Raw genomic sequence first — 15,051 nt, 5'->3', positions numbered from 1 at the left:
GTCAGCTCATGGTAGAATTCCCACCCACAGGGCTTTCATGGGTCTGAATTAATTCTACTCTTCATCATTCAAATATTTATTTATTTATTTGTTCATTGAGCCAGATGCTCAATAGTTTCTTCTCTGTGCTGACCATTGTGTGAGGCAGTAGGGATACTGGTGAGTAAAGCAGGTGTGGTCTTACACTTATGCCGTTTAATTTTTTTTTTTAATTTTCTCTTAATTTTAGAGAGAGAGCATGAGCAGGGAAGAGGGGCTGTGTGTGTGTGGGAGAGAAAGAGAGAGAGACTGAACCTTAAGCAGGCTCCACGCTCAGCACAGAGCCCAACATGGTACTCAATCCCATGACCTTAGGATCATGACCTGAGCCAAAATCAAGAGTCAGGAATTCAACCAAGTGAGCCATCCAGGTGCCCTGACCTCATATGGTTTATAGTCCAGCAGAGACACTGCTGTTTGTTAAACAATCACAGAAAAACACATTGCAATAGCAAATAAGTGGCATGCAAGAAAAGTGAAGGATGCTGGGAGAATCATGGGACATCCAATTCCAGCCCAGGAGTCATACTTGTTCTCTCTTTACTAGGTCTTGTGTGCTCTCTCAGAGCAAGGAACTGAACTCACTCAGCAACCACAGAGGGGTGGGATTCTTTGTGGGTTGATGTTCACACATAGTCACGTAATCATACAATTCGAAGCCATGTGTTCAGGTATGAAAGAGGGCAGTATAGTTGGAGACATCATGGATGAGCTCAAGTCTGCATCCTCCTGGCTCATTGTTAGAGTTCTGTGTCTCTAGTGGTGACCGTCTGTGTCTCCAGCTCACTGACAGTGTCCTATTCCAACTCCATCATTCCCGCTGCCCCAGACTCCTGCCTCCTGCCTCCTGCCTTCTTGGGGTATCTCACATTCAACCTCCCCATGAGAAAGAGCTTGATAGGGTTGCTGGTCCTTCTTCAGGATTGCCAGATCTGGCTACACAGAGTCTTGAGTGAGGCTGCTCTATATGCTGACAGCCAGGCTGTTGGTAGCTACTTGGGGCTCAGAAATAGGTCTCTGCTCTCATCAGTTATGAGCCAAGTGATGAAGCCACAGGACAGAAGACCCAGACACCCTTATACAAGGAGTCACTGGGATTGTTTATCCCAATGGGAACAATGCAACAGGAAGAGTTTAGGCTTCAGGTGCCCAGCAGTGTTTATCATATTTGCCCCCATCATCCTACTAGACATACTGCACCCGTTCCATCTTTCATCAGAGCTGGCAGCCTGGAGTAACTTATGTTTTGTGTCCCCACCCCCAATCAAGTATCTGGGTCATCACAACACCATTGTTTTGCCAGATGCATCTCTGGGTGAGAGTGAGAAGGAAGATACAGACCCTAGTTTAACAGGGATTATGAGTACAGGCTTTGGAGACAAATGAGGCCAGGTTTAAGCCCCGGAAAATAACTTACTATCTTAGCCCTAGTTCTCTCATCTATAAAATGGGGATAGATATGTTTACCATATTGGATTGTAAGAAGGAATAAATGGGGGCGGGCAGGGGGAGAGTAAAAATATCCCTACATCTCTTAGCATGGTTTATGACAAATCATGAGCACTCAGAAAATGGAAATTATTACTATTATAATTTCCAAATATTCTACATGGGGTCCATGGGCAGTGGGGGTGGCAAGCTCCATGCAGTCTCTTAGCTACAGAGGTCATGGAGATATAGATGCCAGAGAAAGTAAAAGTCTTGACTGTCCTCATGCTCAGTGAGAATCCCTACATTGACCTATCTTTAGGTTTCATTAAGTCCAGCAGACTGGACGCTGGCAAGCCTGGGAGACTATCTAATCTGGAAAGGTCTAGAAGATGCCAACAGTGTACCCAAGTAAGGCCAGAGGATGATCAAGCAATTCCTGTGGGTGCAGGTGGGAGGGGGGAAGCTGGGGCAAGGACACTGACGGCCTCAAAGGGCCAAGAAGGCAGTGTCCCAAGGTGTATGTTCTAGGTGGTTAATGGTATCTCTGAACCCTCGTGTGCTTACCATGGCTGCAGGGAGGGCTGCTTGGGAGAATCCTGGGAAGGAAGAGGGGCTGGGGACCCTTGGGTACCTAGGTGTGTCATCTTCTCACTGCTTGGTCCAAGAAGGTCTCTTCCCCACTCCCAGAACCCTAGCATGGTGGACCTGGTTACCCCTTGCACTGGCAGCAGCATCAGCAAACATTTGACTTTGACCTTTATTCTGGAAGAAGTCTACCCACTCTCTCACCCTCGGTCAAGCAGCCTCTTTGAATTATCACCAGATGGACTGGGAGCTTGAAGGTTTGCCGAGGTCATAGGGAGGGGAGAATCTACTGATGCCACATGTAGGCAGGAAATCCACTGATGCCACATACAGGCATCTGGCTGCTGTCCTGGGCAGCGCCCGGCCGCCAGGAGCCTAGGTTGGCCCTGCTTACTTGGCCACTGTTGCCTGTGAGGGACACTGAAGCTCTTGATATAAATGTGCCTTATGAGCAGCTCACAATAGTCTCAGGGAGCTCGGCCGAGAGGCCCTTACTTAGCTGTTCCCACCCCGCATCGCCTTCTGTGTGCAGAGATCGATAAAGTTGAGTTTATCATGACCATCAATTCCGGCTTATTAGACAACCCTAGTACTCGCTCTCAGAAATGCCTTGTTTTTATCTCTAGTGGAAAATGGCTCGACTTTGAACAAGAATAAAAGTAAAAAGGGAACTTTTATGGCTTAATTTTATGGAGAATATGCCTCTTCTCAAAATGAGTAAGGAGCAGGTCTCGTACAGTCGGGCTTTCTCCAGAAGCATCAGGAGAGAAAGGCTGGTTAGGCCTGTGTGGCTCCTCTGACTCTCATGTCCTCTGGTCCTTCTCTGGGGAGGTGAGCGGATGGGGAGCAGGCTCTGGGGGGCAGAGGGTGTGAGGGCCAGACCCTGGAGGATAGAAGTGCTGGGCTGGGGTCTGGAACAATTCTCTTCCACAGCAGTTCTTGAATGTGTATTCCTTTTGAAAGCCTTGGGCTGCCCTGGGCGGGCAGGCTTCTGTCCTGTGTTCGGCAGTGATGATGGTGAGTGTGACCGGCAGGTATGTGGACCTCTTGCCTAGCGTGCTCTTCTGCCTCCTTCTTTATGCCTCCTTCTCCAGCAATGCGAGTTCTGCTTCAGCGTCGAGATGACAATAGGAACCATGACTGTGTGCCGGTGTCTGTGTGTTGGGCACTTTGAAAGGGTAGCGTCAGTGTATTCGGCGGATGCTGACTGAGTGCCTGCCGCGGGCCAGGCACTGTGCTGGGCAGTGGGAGCGCAGTCGTGAGTGAGCAAGCTCTGTTCCTGCCCCCAAAAAGGTTAGGGACACTGTCGTCTACTCATCGGGCAACCTCCTGTCCCGCCTTGCTTGGGACTTTCAGGGCTGAAACTGGGAAAATCCTGGGCAAACCGGGACATTTGGCCACCTTGTGTAATCAAGATAGCAGTAAGAGGATGTTTCTTGTGGCATTTAGTGGTGGCCAAATCCAGGTGCTGGATGGGAGGGCGGGGAGGTTTGCAAACTCTTTCCTCAACGAGGTGTCTTCTTTTCACCACATGGGAGGTAGAAGATGCCGAATTTTATAGGGAAAGACACCTAGGTGATCATTTCTTCTGCCACCCTCATTCTAGGATGGGACATACAGAGAAGTGAAGTGGCCCACCCATGGTCACGTGGCAGCTTGGGGCGGAGCTCGGCCTGGGTGGCTTCATCCACCCTCTAACACTCTTTCCCTAAAAACGGGCCCATCTTGTCTTTCTTTTCTTTTCTTTTTTTAAATTTTTTAACACTTTTTATTTATTTTTGAGAGAGACAGACAGACAGAGAAAGACAGAGACAGAGACAGAGCAGGAGTGGGTGAAGGGCAGAGAAAGAGGGAGACACAGAATCTGAAACAGGCTCCAGGCTCTGAGCTGTCAGCACAGAGCCCGACGCGGGGCTCGAACTCACGGACTGTGAGATCATGACCTGAGCTGAAGCTGGATGTTTCACTCACTGAGCCACCCAGGTGCCCCTCACCTTGTCTTTCTTATCCTGCCCACCCTTTTTTCCCCCTCTCTGCTCAGCCATATCCATATTTGGGGTTAGGTTCAAATAAACTGAAGTGTAAGGGAGCTTGCCTCCAGGTGTAGAGAGAGAGGCCAGGGCAAGGCAGCTGTTGCTGGAGGGACCCTGAGCGGCTCCCAAGAGAGAAAAGGAGGAAGGATTTAAGGAGGTCAGGACGTTTGGCCTGGAGAGATCACTTAATTACAGTACAAAGAAACTTAGAACTGCTGGAGACAGAATGTGAGGAACTGGGGCCATAAGTTCGGGGGAGGAAGGACCCCGCTGGTGGAGAGAGGCCCTGACTCTCTGACCCAGGGAGGAGGTTTGCAGAAAAAAAGGAACCCGCCGGGGTCAGTGGCATGCATATAAAATGTCGGCCTTCTATAAAATAAACAGCCCTGTTAGCTCTGTTTAATTCCAAAAACCTACTGTGTGGGCAGACTCTGGTTTAAGGGTAGAAGATAGCTCAGCAGCAAAATACAGCCCTGGTTCTTGGGGGGCTTGGTTATAGTGGGGGAGGCAGACAATAAACACACACCATTATGATGTATTGCACTAGGTGTTCCATTCAGAAGGGCCTGCGTAGGAAAACCTTATATTCAAAGGAGTCTTTCACGTGGAAATGGTGATCAGAGTTTAGCTTGTAAAAGAAAACATTTCCATTCTGCTTATGGAAAGGCCATCAGGAGTTGACCCATAGCCCTGGGGGTTCAAACCGTCTAGTGGGCCTAGCTGATACTGGGAGAAATTCAACTTGGTCTCCTTGGGAGGGGGTAAATGGGGAAGGGAAGAAGGGAAGGGAGTAGAGGGTTGTTAACCCGCGGCTCAGGAAAACCCCTACGAACCACCTGGATCTCTGGTTAGTGGGGCTCTGAGGAGCCCTCTGGAGAAGTGCTACCAGACACAGAGTCACAGTCTGCACGGCTGGTGGGGTTAGTGGGAAGGATTGCCAACATGTACCACTGTACCCACCTTACTGGGAGCTGTGCACTGCACTTCATAAAAAACCAATGATACAAAGTCACATGCCAGCAGTTTGGCCATGTATTGTATTATTTTTTAAATGCAGTCAGTGAGTGGGTTGTATCTTGATGCTTTTGTCAGTTTTCATGTCTACGGAAAGGTCAGCTGCTGGTCTTGATAGATATAAATAGGCTCTAGCCAGGGACGCCTGGGTGGCTCAGTCAGTTGAGCATCCAACTCTTGGTTTCAGCTCTGGTCGTGATCTCGCGGTTGTGAGATCGAGCCCCGCGTTGGACTCTGTGCTGGGTATGGAGCCTGCTTTGGATCCTCTCTCTCCCTCTTTCTCTGCCCCTCCCCCACACGCATGCGTGTACCCTCCTTCTCTCTCTCTCAAAGTAAATAAATAAACACTGAAAAAAAAAAGAGCACTAGCTAGAGGAATGGACTTTTGGCCACAAACTTTCTGATGGCTGTTCGAAAAATCATTTTCACAACAAGAAAAAATTTTTTTGGAAAGGGTCTTGATGAGCTTAAGGAGGCCTTCCAGTCTTTGTCCTTCATTAAAGTCCCTCCCTCTACCTCCCCACCCCCTTCATCCCTTCACTGCACTTCCATGAGCCAGTTGCTTTTCTCCGGTCACAGCACTATTCCCTCAGCCCCACCAGGCCTTTGCACGACTTGCTTTTTCATACCATTTAAGAGTGTAACTAAATCTGTCCTCCTCCCAGAGCCCTCTTCTGACGACTCCTTCTGGAACAGCTGCCAAGGCATCACGCTGTCCTCTTACCCTGCTTTACTTTTCATCTCAGTACTTATATGAAATTATATCATTTGTTTGCTTCCATGTTGACCTGTTTCCCCTGTCAAAGTGTAAGTGCCGTGAGGACAGGTACTTTGTCCTTGTCCTGCTGTGCCCTTATTGCCTACAATAGTACCTGCTTCATGGAAGAAGCTCAATAAATATTTATTCCATTAAATACAAGAATGAATGCCTTCTACAATGCAAGTCTGTTAACCTGGTGGTTTTATTAACATTTTAAGTATGAAAATAACATAGACACAAAGATGGGGACAAAACATAAGAGCCTCTTAAATACAGAGAACACACTGAGGATTGCTGGAGGGGGGTGGGGGAGGGGGAGGGTCCAAATGGGTTAAAGGGCATCAAGGAAGACACTTGTTGGGTTGGGCACTGGGTGTTATACATGGGGGATGACTCGCTGGAATCTACTCCTGAAATCATTATTGCACTGTATGCTAACTAACTTGGATGTAAATTAAAAAATAAATAAAATAAAATAAGATAAAATAAAATTAAATTGTAAGTATGAAACAGATTTGGGAAGAGGCTCAACTCTTTTCCTTCCCCCACCTCTCTTTGGTGAGAGAGAAGGAGAGCTGGAAATAGAATGGGAGAAGTTTCTGTAAATTTCTGGTAACCATAGAGACGGTGATTTTAGTTTATTAATCTCCTGCTCTTAAGCAGGCTGGGGCCCCACGGTGATTTCTCCAAATTGCTCAGCCCTGGTTATCCTGCAGCCTTCCTCATTAAGGAAAAACAGGCCCATTCCTATCCTGCAGCACTTTAATTGCCAACAAGCAGAAGCTCTGTACCATTATGCTCATTATTGCATGTTCTAACCTGGTTGCACCTCCCACTTTGGAGCCATACACCATGGTCACCAGCCCTGAACCCCTGGAGCCTCCAGTGGCAGGTGGTGGGAGTAGACAGCCTCCTCTCTGAGCCCAGGGCCTATAATTGCTGCTCTTTCCTTTTGTTCAACTGTCCTGAAGACAGGAGTCCATGCCTTCTGGAATAATGTTTCATTTCAGCCCGAGCATGGCACCCACCATGGTTTCTTGCCCATAAAGGTGATGCTTACAGTACTTCTGTGTTCCTCTCCCTACTGGGAATAGCATGTAGACTTTTAAGATTATGCTCCAAGTCGTTTGGGAAAGAGACCTCCAAATGACTTCAGGGTTTCAGGACAACTAGGGGGGGAAATGAGACAGTTAGAGGTAGTCTCTCCAGCAACCATCTTTCCCTGAGGGAAAAACCAGGTATAGATGTCAGAAGACCATAGTGTGATTCTATCTTGGCAGCTGATTCACGGTGGGGATTCAATCTCTCTGAGCCTTAGTGACCTCCTCTGTGAAATGAGACGAGACCTGTCATTCTGTCCCTCATTTGTGTAGAGACTCTGACTGTAGCTTCAACCTGGTCTGGAGTCTGGTTCCTGGTGATGAATGAGAGGTAGGAGAGGCCCAGGCAGTATGCCTTCTGCAGTGAGACAGAGTGGATTCTGGCAGAAGTCACTGGAAGGGCACATCTTTTTCTCCCAAAGATCATCTAAGGTCTGCTCTTACCTAGATGTTGGCTGCCATTTTGAAAAAACAAAGACTTTCCGATGGTTGCATTTTATATCCTATTGGGTTTAGAAAGATTGAGCCATTCTTCTAACAAACACTCGGTGACTACCTGCTGTGTTCCAGGTACTACACTGGGTGTTTACGGCACAACTATTCAGCTGGGATGATTATTGACAAATCCAGACTCTGTTGTGGTACAAATCCATTTTAATGGTTGTGAGCCTGTCTGTTATATATTTAGGGCTTGTATTAAGTATCAAAGAAGAGGCCCTGGGAAGAATCTGGACTCCTGAGCCCTCCAGCAAAGCTGGAGCCAAGACATGGGGTGGGTCAGTACCTGGGGTGCCCCGCATCTGAGTCACAGACAGATCTAAGAGCCTGGCTTTTCTTCTTTGTAGGTGCCGCAACCTCTCCTTCCCCGATAGCCTGCCAGAGGTGAGCATCGTGTTCATCTTTGTCAACGAAGCACTCTCAGTGCTACTGCGCTCCATCCACTCAGCCATTGAACGCACACCTCCACACCTGCTCAAGGAGATCATCCTGGTGGATGACAACAGCAGCAACGGTGAGTGCCTAAACTCCCTTGAGCCCTGCACCCTGCTCTGTGCCTGACATCTCAGCAGAGGGTTGAGCCTCTGTTGGGGGGGCGGTTCTCATTTTTTAAGGCTCTCTACGACTGCTCCTTCAATGAGATGTTGCTTCAGAGATGAGAGATTCTTGATGGTCACGGCTCTGGAAGGTTCACTCCATAGGTGTACCCTCTCTGCATCTTGAAGGGGCCTGGTCCCTAAGCTTTTCCTCATTGGCTGTCCACTCTCTCCTCTAACATTCTAGTGCAGTGTAGGATAAAGAGCCCTGACCCCCACCCCCACCACATGCACAGTGAACATTGCACCACGTGCACAGTGACTCTTTTCTGTGAAGCATCATTTCAGTTTGTGATATCCCTTGGCCTCTTCCTGGAAGATTGTTGGTGTTGTCTTAGCAGTGGTGGTGATGATAGCAGAGGTGTTGATGGTGCTGGGTGTGGTGCTGGTTTGCAGTGGTCTCGATGGTGGGGCTGGTAGTGGGCATGTAACACGGTGGCAGCAACAGAGCTGTAAAAAGTCTGTCCTCTTTGCTGGATGCCCTGCTCCCTGTTCCATCCAGCCTTCGCAAAGCCTCGGGTGGCCCACAAACACTTGTTGAAGCCCTTACCCCTTCTCTCTCCCCTTCTCCAGCCATGCTACCAGCTACCTCTTTCCCTTGGGGCACTTTCTGGGGCCTCTGATACCTACATATACCAACCACCCCATAACATTTTCCAAACTTAGAGACCAGGTACTGAGATGGTTTTAAAACCAGTGCTCTTGATAGGATGATTAATATGGACGTGCTTTGGATAATGCACGATACTAAATACTAGACTGCTAGGGCACGGGATCAGAGAGTCACTGAGCCTGTGTTATCTTTAGTGCTTTCTCTGGTGTCAGGTAGTAAATTTTCCAGTGAATCGTTGCTATAATGAGAAATTCAGATGGGCAATTTGTGTTTTGTTATCAATTAAAGCTGAAACATATCAGATAATTGAAATATATTTAATCTCAATAAGCAAATTTTCTTTTTCATTTTATCACCATGTAGAAAGAAGTGTAGAGCAGCGCTGTGAAGCGGATTTTAGAGCTTTCTGAAGGGCAGTGCTTATGGATCACTTGACTCTAATTGTTCCGTGGTTGTAAAGGGAGGAAAAGACATCAGAGAGTGGTAGCAAACAGGCAGCATAGTTTTAAAGGTGATTGTTAATGCAGGAGACAGGAAGGGGCCCGGCCTCTGCTTCTCACGCCTACTTGCTATTATCTGGCCTGTGTCCATGGAACGGATGCCTGAGCAAGTGGAGAACAGCTTGACTAGCCCACCCGTGCACCCTACCTTGCCGCACCCAGGCCTGCTGGCCCCTCTCCTCTTACATGTGAGAAGGTAAGGGATGAATGAGCCATCCTTTCAAGGGTGAGGACATCCCCCAGTCACGAGGCATCCTGAGGCTCTGTTGTGCTATAGAGGTGGGTATGAGGATCAAAGGCAAGATACTGGCCAGAGAGATATTATGAAGGAAGCATCTTCCGGATCTCTTGACTAATAGGCTATGGGCAGATGAACCAAAGGAGGGCTAGTGAAGTATGGCTCAGTTTCAAGCCAGGGTGGCTCTGAGGATGATGGTGCCTTCCCAGGAGAGGGAAGAGGAGGAGCGGTGGGGTTCTTCAAGGATGGAAGCTTTCAAACCCTGAGCTCTAGGGAGTATTATGCTGATGGGAAAGTTAAGAATCGTGACTGTGGTGGTAGTTACCCAAAGCTACATGTGACAAAATTGCACAGAACTACATACCCACGCCCAAATGGGTACACATCTTACTGGAGAGATCTGAAAAGCTCCGCGGATGGGGGCAACATCATATCACAGTGTGATATTGGACTGTAGTTGTGTAAGATGTTAACGTTGCGGGAGGCCGGGTGAAGGTGTGTGGAACCTCCTTGTACATTTCTGTGTACTTTCCTGTGTTATCTGTAATTACTTCAAAATATAAAGGCTAAAAGAAACATCTCTCTCAGAAGATTCTAATTCAGTAAGTTTGAGGTGGAATCTGGCCATCTCTGTTTTAAAAAGCATTCTTGGGATGCCTGGGGGACTCAGTTAAGCATCTGATTCTTGGGTTCAGTTCAGATCATGGTATAGTTCATGAGTTCAAGCCCCGAGTCTGGCTTTGTGCTGACAGAGCAGAGCCTGCTTGGGATTCTCTCTCTGTCTCTCTCTCTGCCCCTCCCCTGCTATGTGCACACACGCTCTAAGTAAATAAACATTTAAAATAAAAATAAAAAAGTAAAAAGCATTCTTAATGGCTGTGTTGCATAGCTCTGGTTGAGAACCTCTGGTTTAATGAGTAAGATGTAGCTTTGCTCTTGTACACATGAGTTCCAGTCCATGATGTGAAGGGAAAGAACTCTGAAGTCTCGAGACATGGGCTGTAGGGTCCTCTCCACCATTGGATGAGTGACCATGACGTCTCAGAATCTTCATTTCTTCCTTTGTAAAATGGGAATAATAATCGTCCCCGTTTGCTTCACCTGCCTGACACAGTCAAGCGAATGACCAAATTGAAGGCCATCAGTGTTTACCCCTACCCACCCCGCCCCCGCATTCCCAGGAGACTGCCACATAGCTCGCCAACTACACAGCTGGAGCTCCAGAGAGGGAACCGTGGGAACGTGAATTTGGAGTCTTATGCACGGAATAATTGAAGCCACTGCCTGGGAGGAGATGGTGGCAAAGAAAAGAGGGAAGAATAAAAATAGAAGCTTGAGAGAATACTGAGCGTGAGACATTAAAGAGTCAGGAGGAAGAGGGTTAGCTGGTGAGAGACGGAACGGGAAAGGGCAGGAGAAATCTGGAGGATGACGGATTCCTTGGACAGAGAGAATTCCAGAAGTGAGAGTCATTTATTTGAATGAACCCACAGACAGGTGGGAGGACGCAGAGTCTGGGAAGAAGCCTCCGTATTTGGAAGGTGCAGCAGGAAGCTTTAGGAAAGTATTGGGGATGGGGGCTATGGAAGCCATTTAAAGATGAAGAGCAGACAGGGAGGTAGCTTTTCTCTGTCAGGGATTTTGGCTGCAAGAGAGAATCAGATTCTAATGATTCTGGAGCAATGTTTCTCACTCACACACACTTACACACACTTACACAAATTTTTACCATAATCTATAGTAAGAAATACGTGCACATCATGACCCAGGATGACACACGTACTCACACTCATACAATAGCACACGCTATTGAAACAAAACTTTTAAGAAACAATAGTTAGCCTTCTAATGTGTGAAGCACGGTGATATTTTCTATTATAGTCTGGTTTATGTTATTCAGTTGTATTGCACTGTATTGTATGGTATTGTATTGTATTGTATTGTATTGTATTGTATTGTATTGTATTTCTTTTTTTGAAAGGCAGGTTGTTCTCAAGACCCTGACTCCACATTAGAATTGCTCGGGGAGCTTTTACACAATCTGGGTGGCCATCTCTTGGCTCTGGTAATTCCATTGGTCTGGGGAGGGGGGGTTGCCTGTGGTCTTTGAGGCCAAGGTGTGGAACAAGGCCTCTGAAGGGGGAGGAGAGGAGGGGATCCCGGGCACAGAAGTGAGGGCTGCCTCTGGGAAGAAAGGGCCCATCTCTGTACCACTCAGGAGAAGCAGATGGGTGAATAGGGAGATAGCTGGAGGCAATGAGGGGTACAAGAAGGGGTTCCAGGAGGCTGGCAGAGTAATAGTGCTCAGTCCCAGTATCCTATAGCTTGCAAGACCTTGGGTGGGTGGGGAGCATGTTGGGAAGGGGACTGGTGGCAGCTGGGGTTGCCCTGTGTGGAATGGGGCAGGGAGGCGATCCGGAATGGGTCTCCTCAAGACCAGTCTGAGCTGAGCTGTCAAGAAGGGCAGAAAAAACCCTGGAGACTGTGGCCCTTGAAAGAGGTGAGCCATCATGCTTAGCAAAGGGCTTAAGGACCCTTCAGACCAGACCAGCCCGACTTGGGGGAAGGTGGCTAGGACGATATCCTCCTGCTCAGGCTCCATTTGGGGCCTGCTTCTCTTGGGCATCATCTCGCTCAGCACAGAGCAAGATGTTTATTTCATGTCAGGCCAAGTCAGTACAGTTCCATAGATGTTTATGGGGCACCCAGCCTGGGCCAAGGGCATGACGGGAATCTAGCCCCTGACATCAGAGAGTCCTGCAAATAAATAAAAGGATATGAAACCTAATAGGACTCCTGTTTCTGGTCTCAGGTCTGCCACTTCCTGGCCATGGGTCCTTGCCTTGGTTTTATGTGCCCTGTGGGGATTTCAGGCCCTGCCCTGCCTGCCCCATAGTCACCAAGGATAATGACAATGGAAGTGAGTGACAGTGAGGTAATGGCAGTGAAAGGGCCATGTAAGCTGCAAGGTGTGAAGGGTGCCCCCAGGGTGAGTCTAAATGACAATAACAACAACTTCAACAACAGTAATAATAACAGCTGATGTGTAACCACTACTTAAAGGCAACTCTTGCTTTTCTCTCCCTCCTGAAACAGTATGCTCTGGTGGGAAGAACGCAGAAATGGGCCTTCAGCCAGCTTTTCAGTTCCAGCTCTTTCTAGCTTCTTCCTGGCCACGTGCTCTTGACCTCTGTGAACCCTATTTTTCTTACCTGTAAAACTGGGACGTGGAATTCCTACCTCAGGGGTTGTTCAGAGGCTTGAATGCGATAAGGCATGATGGAAGGGGCATCTGTGTTTGCAACTCTAAATGAAGCGGGAGTATAGAGCCTTCGGGACATCTCCCCAGGCAGTGTCACACGTTGTGTGTGTGCTGGTACCTTGTGTCCCCCAAACCCCTCCTCCACAGGCATTTCTTTTGCCTTTTTTTAAAAATTGGTTTCAAGAGTAGAATTTAGTGATTCATCGCTTACATATATCACCCAGGGCTCATCCCAACAAGTGCCCTCCTTAATGCCCATCACCCATCTAGCCCATCCCCCCACCCCCCACCTCCCCTCCAGCAACCCTCAGTTTGTTCTCTATAGTTGAGAGTCTGAAGGCATTTTTGTTTGGGGTCAGGCTTGTGTTTCCACAAACACAGGAAAGGGGCCGTCAATGACCGCCTTCTTCATCCAAGCCTCTCTAGATCTTTAGCTCTCTCCCTCAGAAGCCAAGGGCTGGAGGCTCTGCAGATGGTCCTTGTATGAGAGTCTGAGTCCCTGTTTTTCTGCCTCCTTAGCAATATCCCAAACAAGCTCCACTCTTTCAGGGGGCAGCTCCTGTGTAGGATGTGGTCATTCTACTAATGTGGTCTCAGACTTGAGCATTTGAGCTTGATGAAAAATACAGAGATTCGTGCCAGGCGCATTCTTGCCTCAGGACATTTGCACTTGCAGCTCCCTTCACTTGGAAGGCCTTTACTGCCCCACAGCTTCTTCTTTTGCCTCTTTAGGCCTTTGCTCAAATCTTTAAAATAGCACCCTGGTTAAAGTGGCAGCCCTTACCCCTGTCACTCCTCATCCCTTCCTCGCTTCTTTTCTTCCACAGCACCTGTTACTACATCTGTTATACTGTACTCACTTGGTTACCTTCCTTTATTTATTTGTATGTTCTCACTCCACCCGTCTGTAAGTTCCATGAAGACAGGGACTTGGGGTTCGTTCATTGCTCTGTCTCCAGTGCCCAGAATAGTGCCTGGTACTTGTAGGGATGTACTAAATAGTGATTGAATGAATCAGTGAATTTTGATTCTGTAGGTCTGGGGCAAGGCTTGGAATCTGCATTTTAGTAAACTTTCTAGAGCATTCTCATGCAGTGGGACATTCTCTGGGAATCACTGTTCTAACTGTTGTCCCTCATCTGTACTGCAGCTGAGGACCTTGGGACGACAGGCATTTAAGCTCCCCCAGAGCAAGCCTCAGGCAGCAGGCACTGCTGGGTGGAGTGTTTCTTCCCCCGGTGGGGCCTTTGGGACCTCCCTGCTGCATCCCAGGGAGATGACGTGAATGGCGGGCAGGATGCAGAGCTTCTCTTGCTGTTACCCCCAGCCTGGCCTGAACTCAGGTCCTATGCACAGAGTCAGATGGCTGACCCCAAGCCTCCTCCCTTCAATGTTACCCAATGTCTGCAGGCATTCCTGCCAGGGTAGGCCATGCCCTACCTGCCCTGTAGCTCTGAGACAATGTCTCCCCTCCCTGGCTCCTCATCCTGTTATCTCAAGAAATGGTGGGAACACGGCTGTGAGCCTCCTGGTTTTAATTACCATGCTCTCAGTGAATCCCAATAGGCCAATGTCTTTATCTGGGACTGAATGATTTAACCTTTATGGACCTCCAGAGGGAGGGAAGCACCAGCATTTGCAACTGATAGAATCATCCCTGCCTTTGATTCTTGGCATTCACCTGTTTGTTCGTTCACTTCATTCACTCATTCATTCATTCATTCATTCCCCCAACAGGTTTTTGATGGCCACTACTTTGTGCTAGTACTTTAGCACACAGCTAAGCATTTGCCTCTCCCCCATTGTGAGCTCATTCATGTGACACAGGTATTCCAGTGCCTGGCACAGGACAGGTGCTCAATGAACATGAGCCTTTTCAGGTCCCCTCACCGGCTGTCCCAGAGTCACCATATTCCACAATCCAGCCACGTCCACTTCCAAAACCATTTCCTTTTCTGCACTTTATGTATTTCCTTTTTTAACTCGTGTCCTCTTTTTGATAAACTTAAAAATCATACACCCTTCTTTTCATGCTATTTGAAATTTTAAAATGAATCTGACTGTTGTGACTAAAAGCATATCAAAGCAATGGCAATATCAAATATTCTTTTAAGAATACCATTCCCTGAGGTGCCGGGGTGGCTCAGTCAGCTAAACATCCGACTTCAGCTCAGGTCATGATCTCATGGTTTGTGGGTTTGAGCCCTGCATTGGGCTGTGTGCTGACAGCTCGGAGCCGGGAGCCAGCCAGCTTCAGATTCTGTGTCTCTGTCTCTCTCTGCCCCTTCCCCATTCATGCTGGCGTGCTCTCTCTCTCTCTCTCTCTCTCTCTCTCTCTCAAAATAAATATTAAAAAAAAAAAAAGGAATACCATTCCCTGGA

General features: G+C 48.1%; 1 protein-coding gene across 2 annotated transcripts in view; it reads left to right on the top strand.

The window, feature by feature from the left end:
* The window catches only part of GALNT18 (polypeptide N-acetylgalactosaminyltransferase 18), a 353,532-nt gene that overhangs the window by 186,679 nt on the left and 151,802 nt on the right, over window positions 1–15,051 (top strand). For both annotated transcript variants that reach the window (XM_030332733.1, XM_030332732.1), the window contains exon 3: window positions 7,808–7,974. In XM_030332733.1, the coding sequence (XP_030188593.1) occupies window positions 7,808–7,974 (167 nt within the window). The remainder of the gene's footprint in view (window positions 1–7,807; window positions 7,975–15,051) is intronic.

The sequence above is a fragment of the Lynx canadensis genome, chromosome D1 (genome assembly GCF_007474595.2).
Source record: "Lynx canadensis isolate LIC74 chromosome D1, mLynCan4.pri.v2, whole genome shotgun sequence".
NCBI classification, from domain to species: Eukaryota; Metazoa; Chordata; class Mammalia; order Carnivora; family Felidae; genus Lynx; species Lynx canadensis.
Note: the sequence above shows the minus strand (reverse complement) of the source record. Positions and strands in the feature narration are given on the sequence as shown.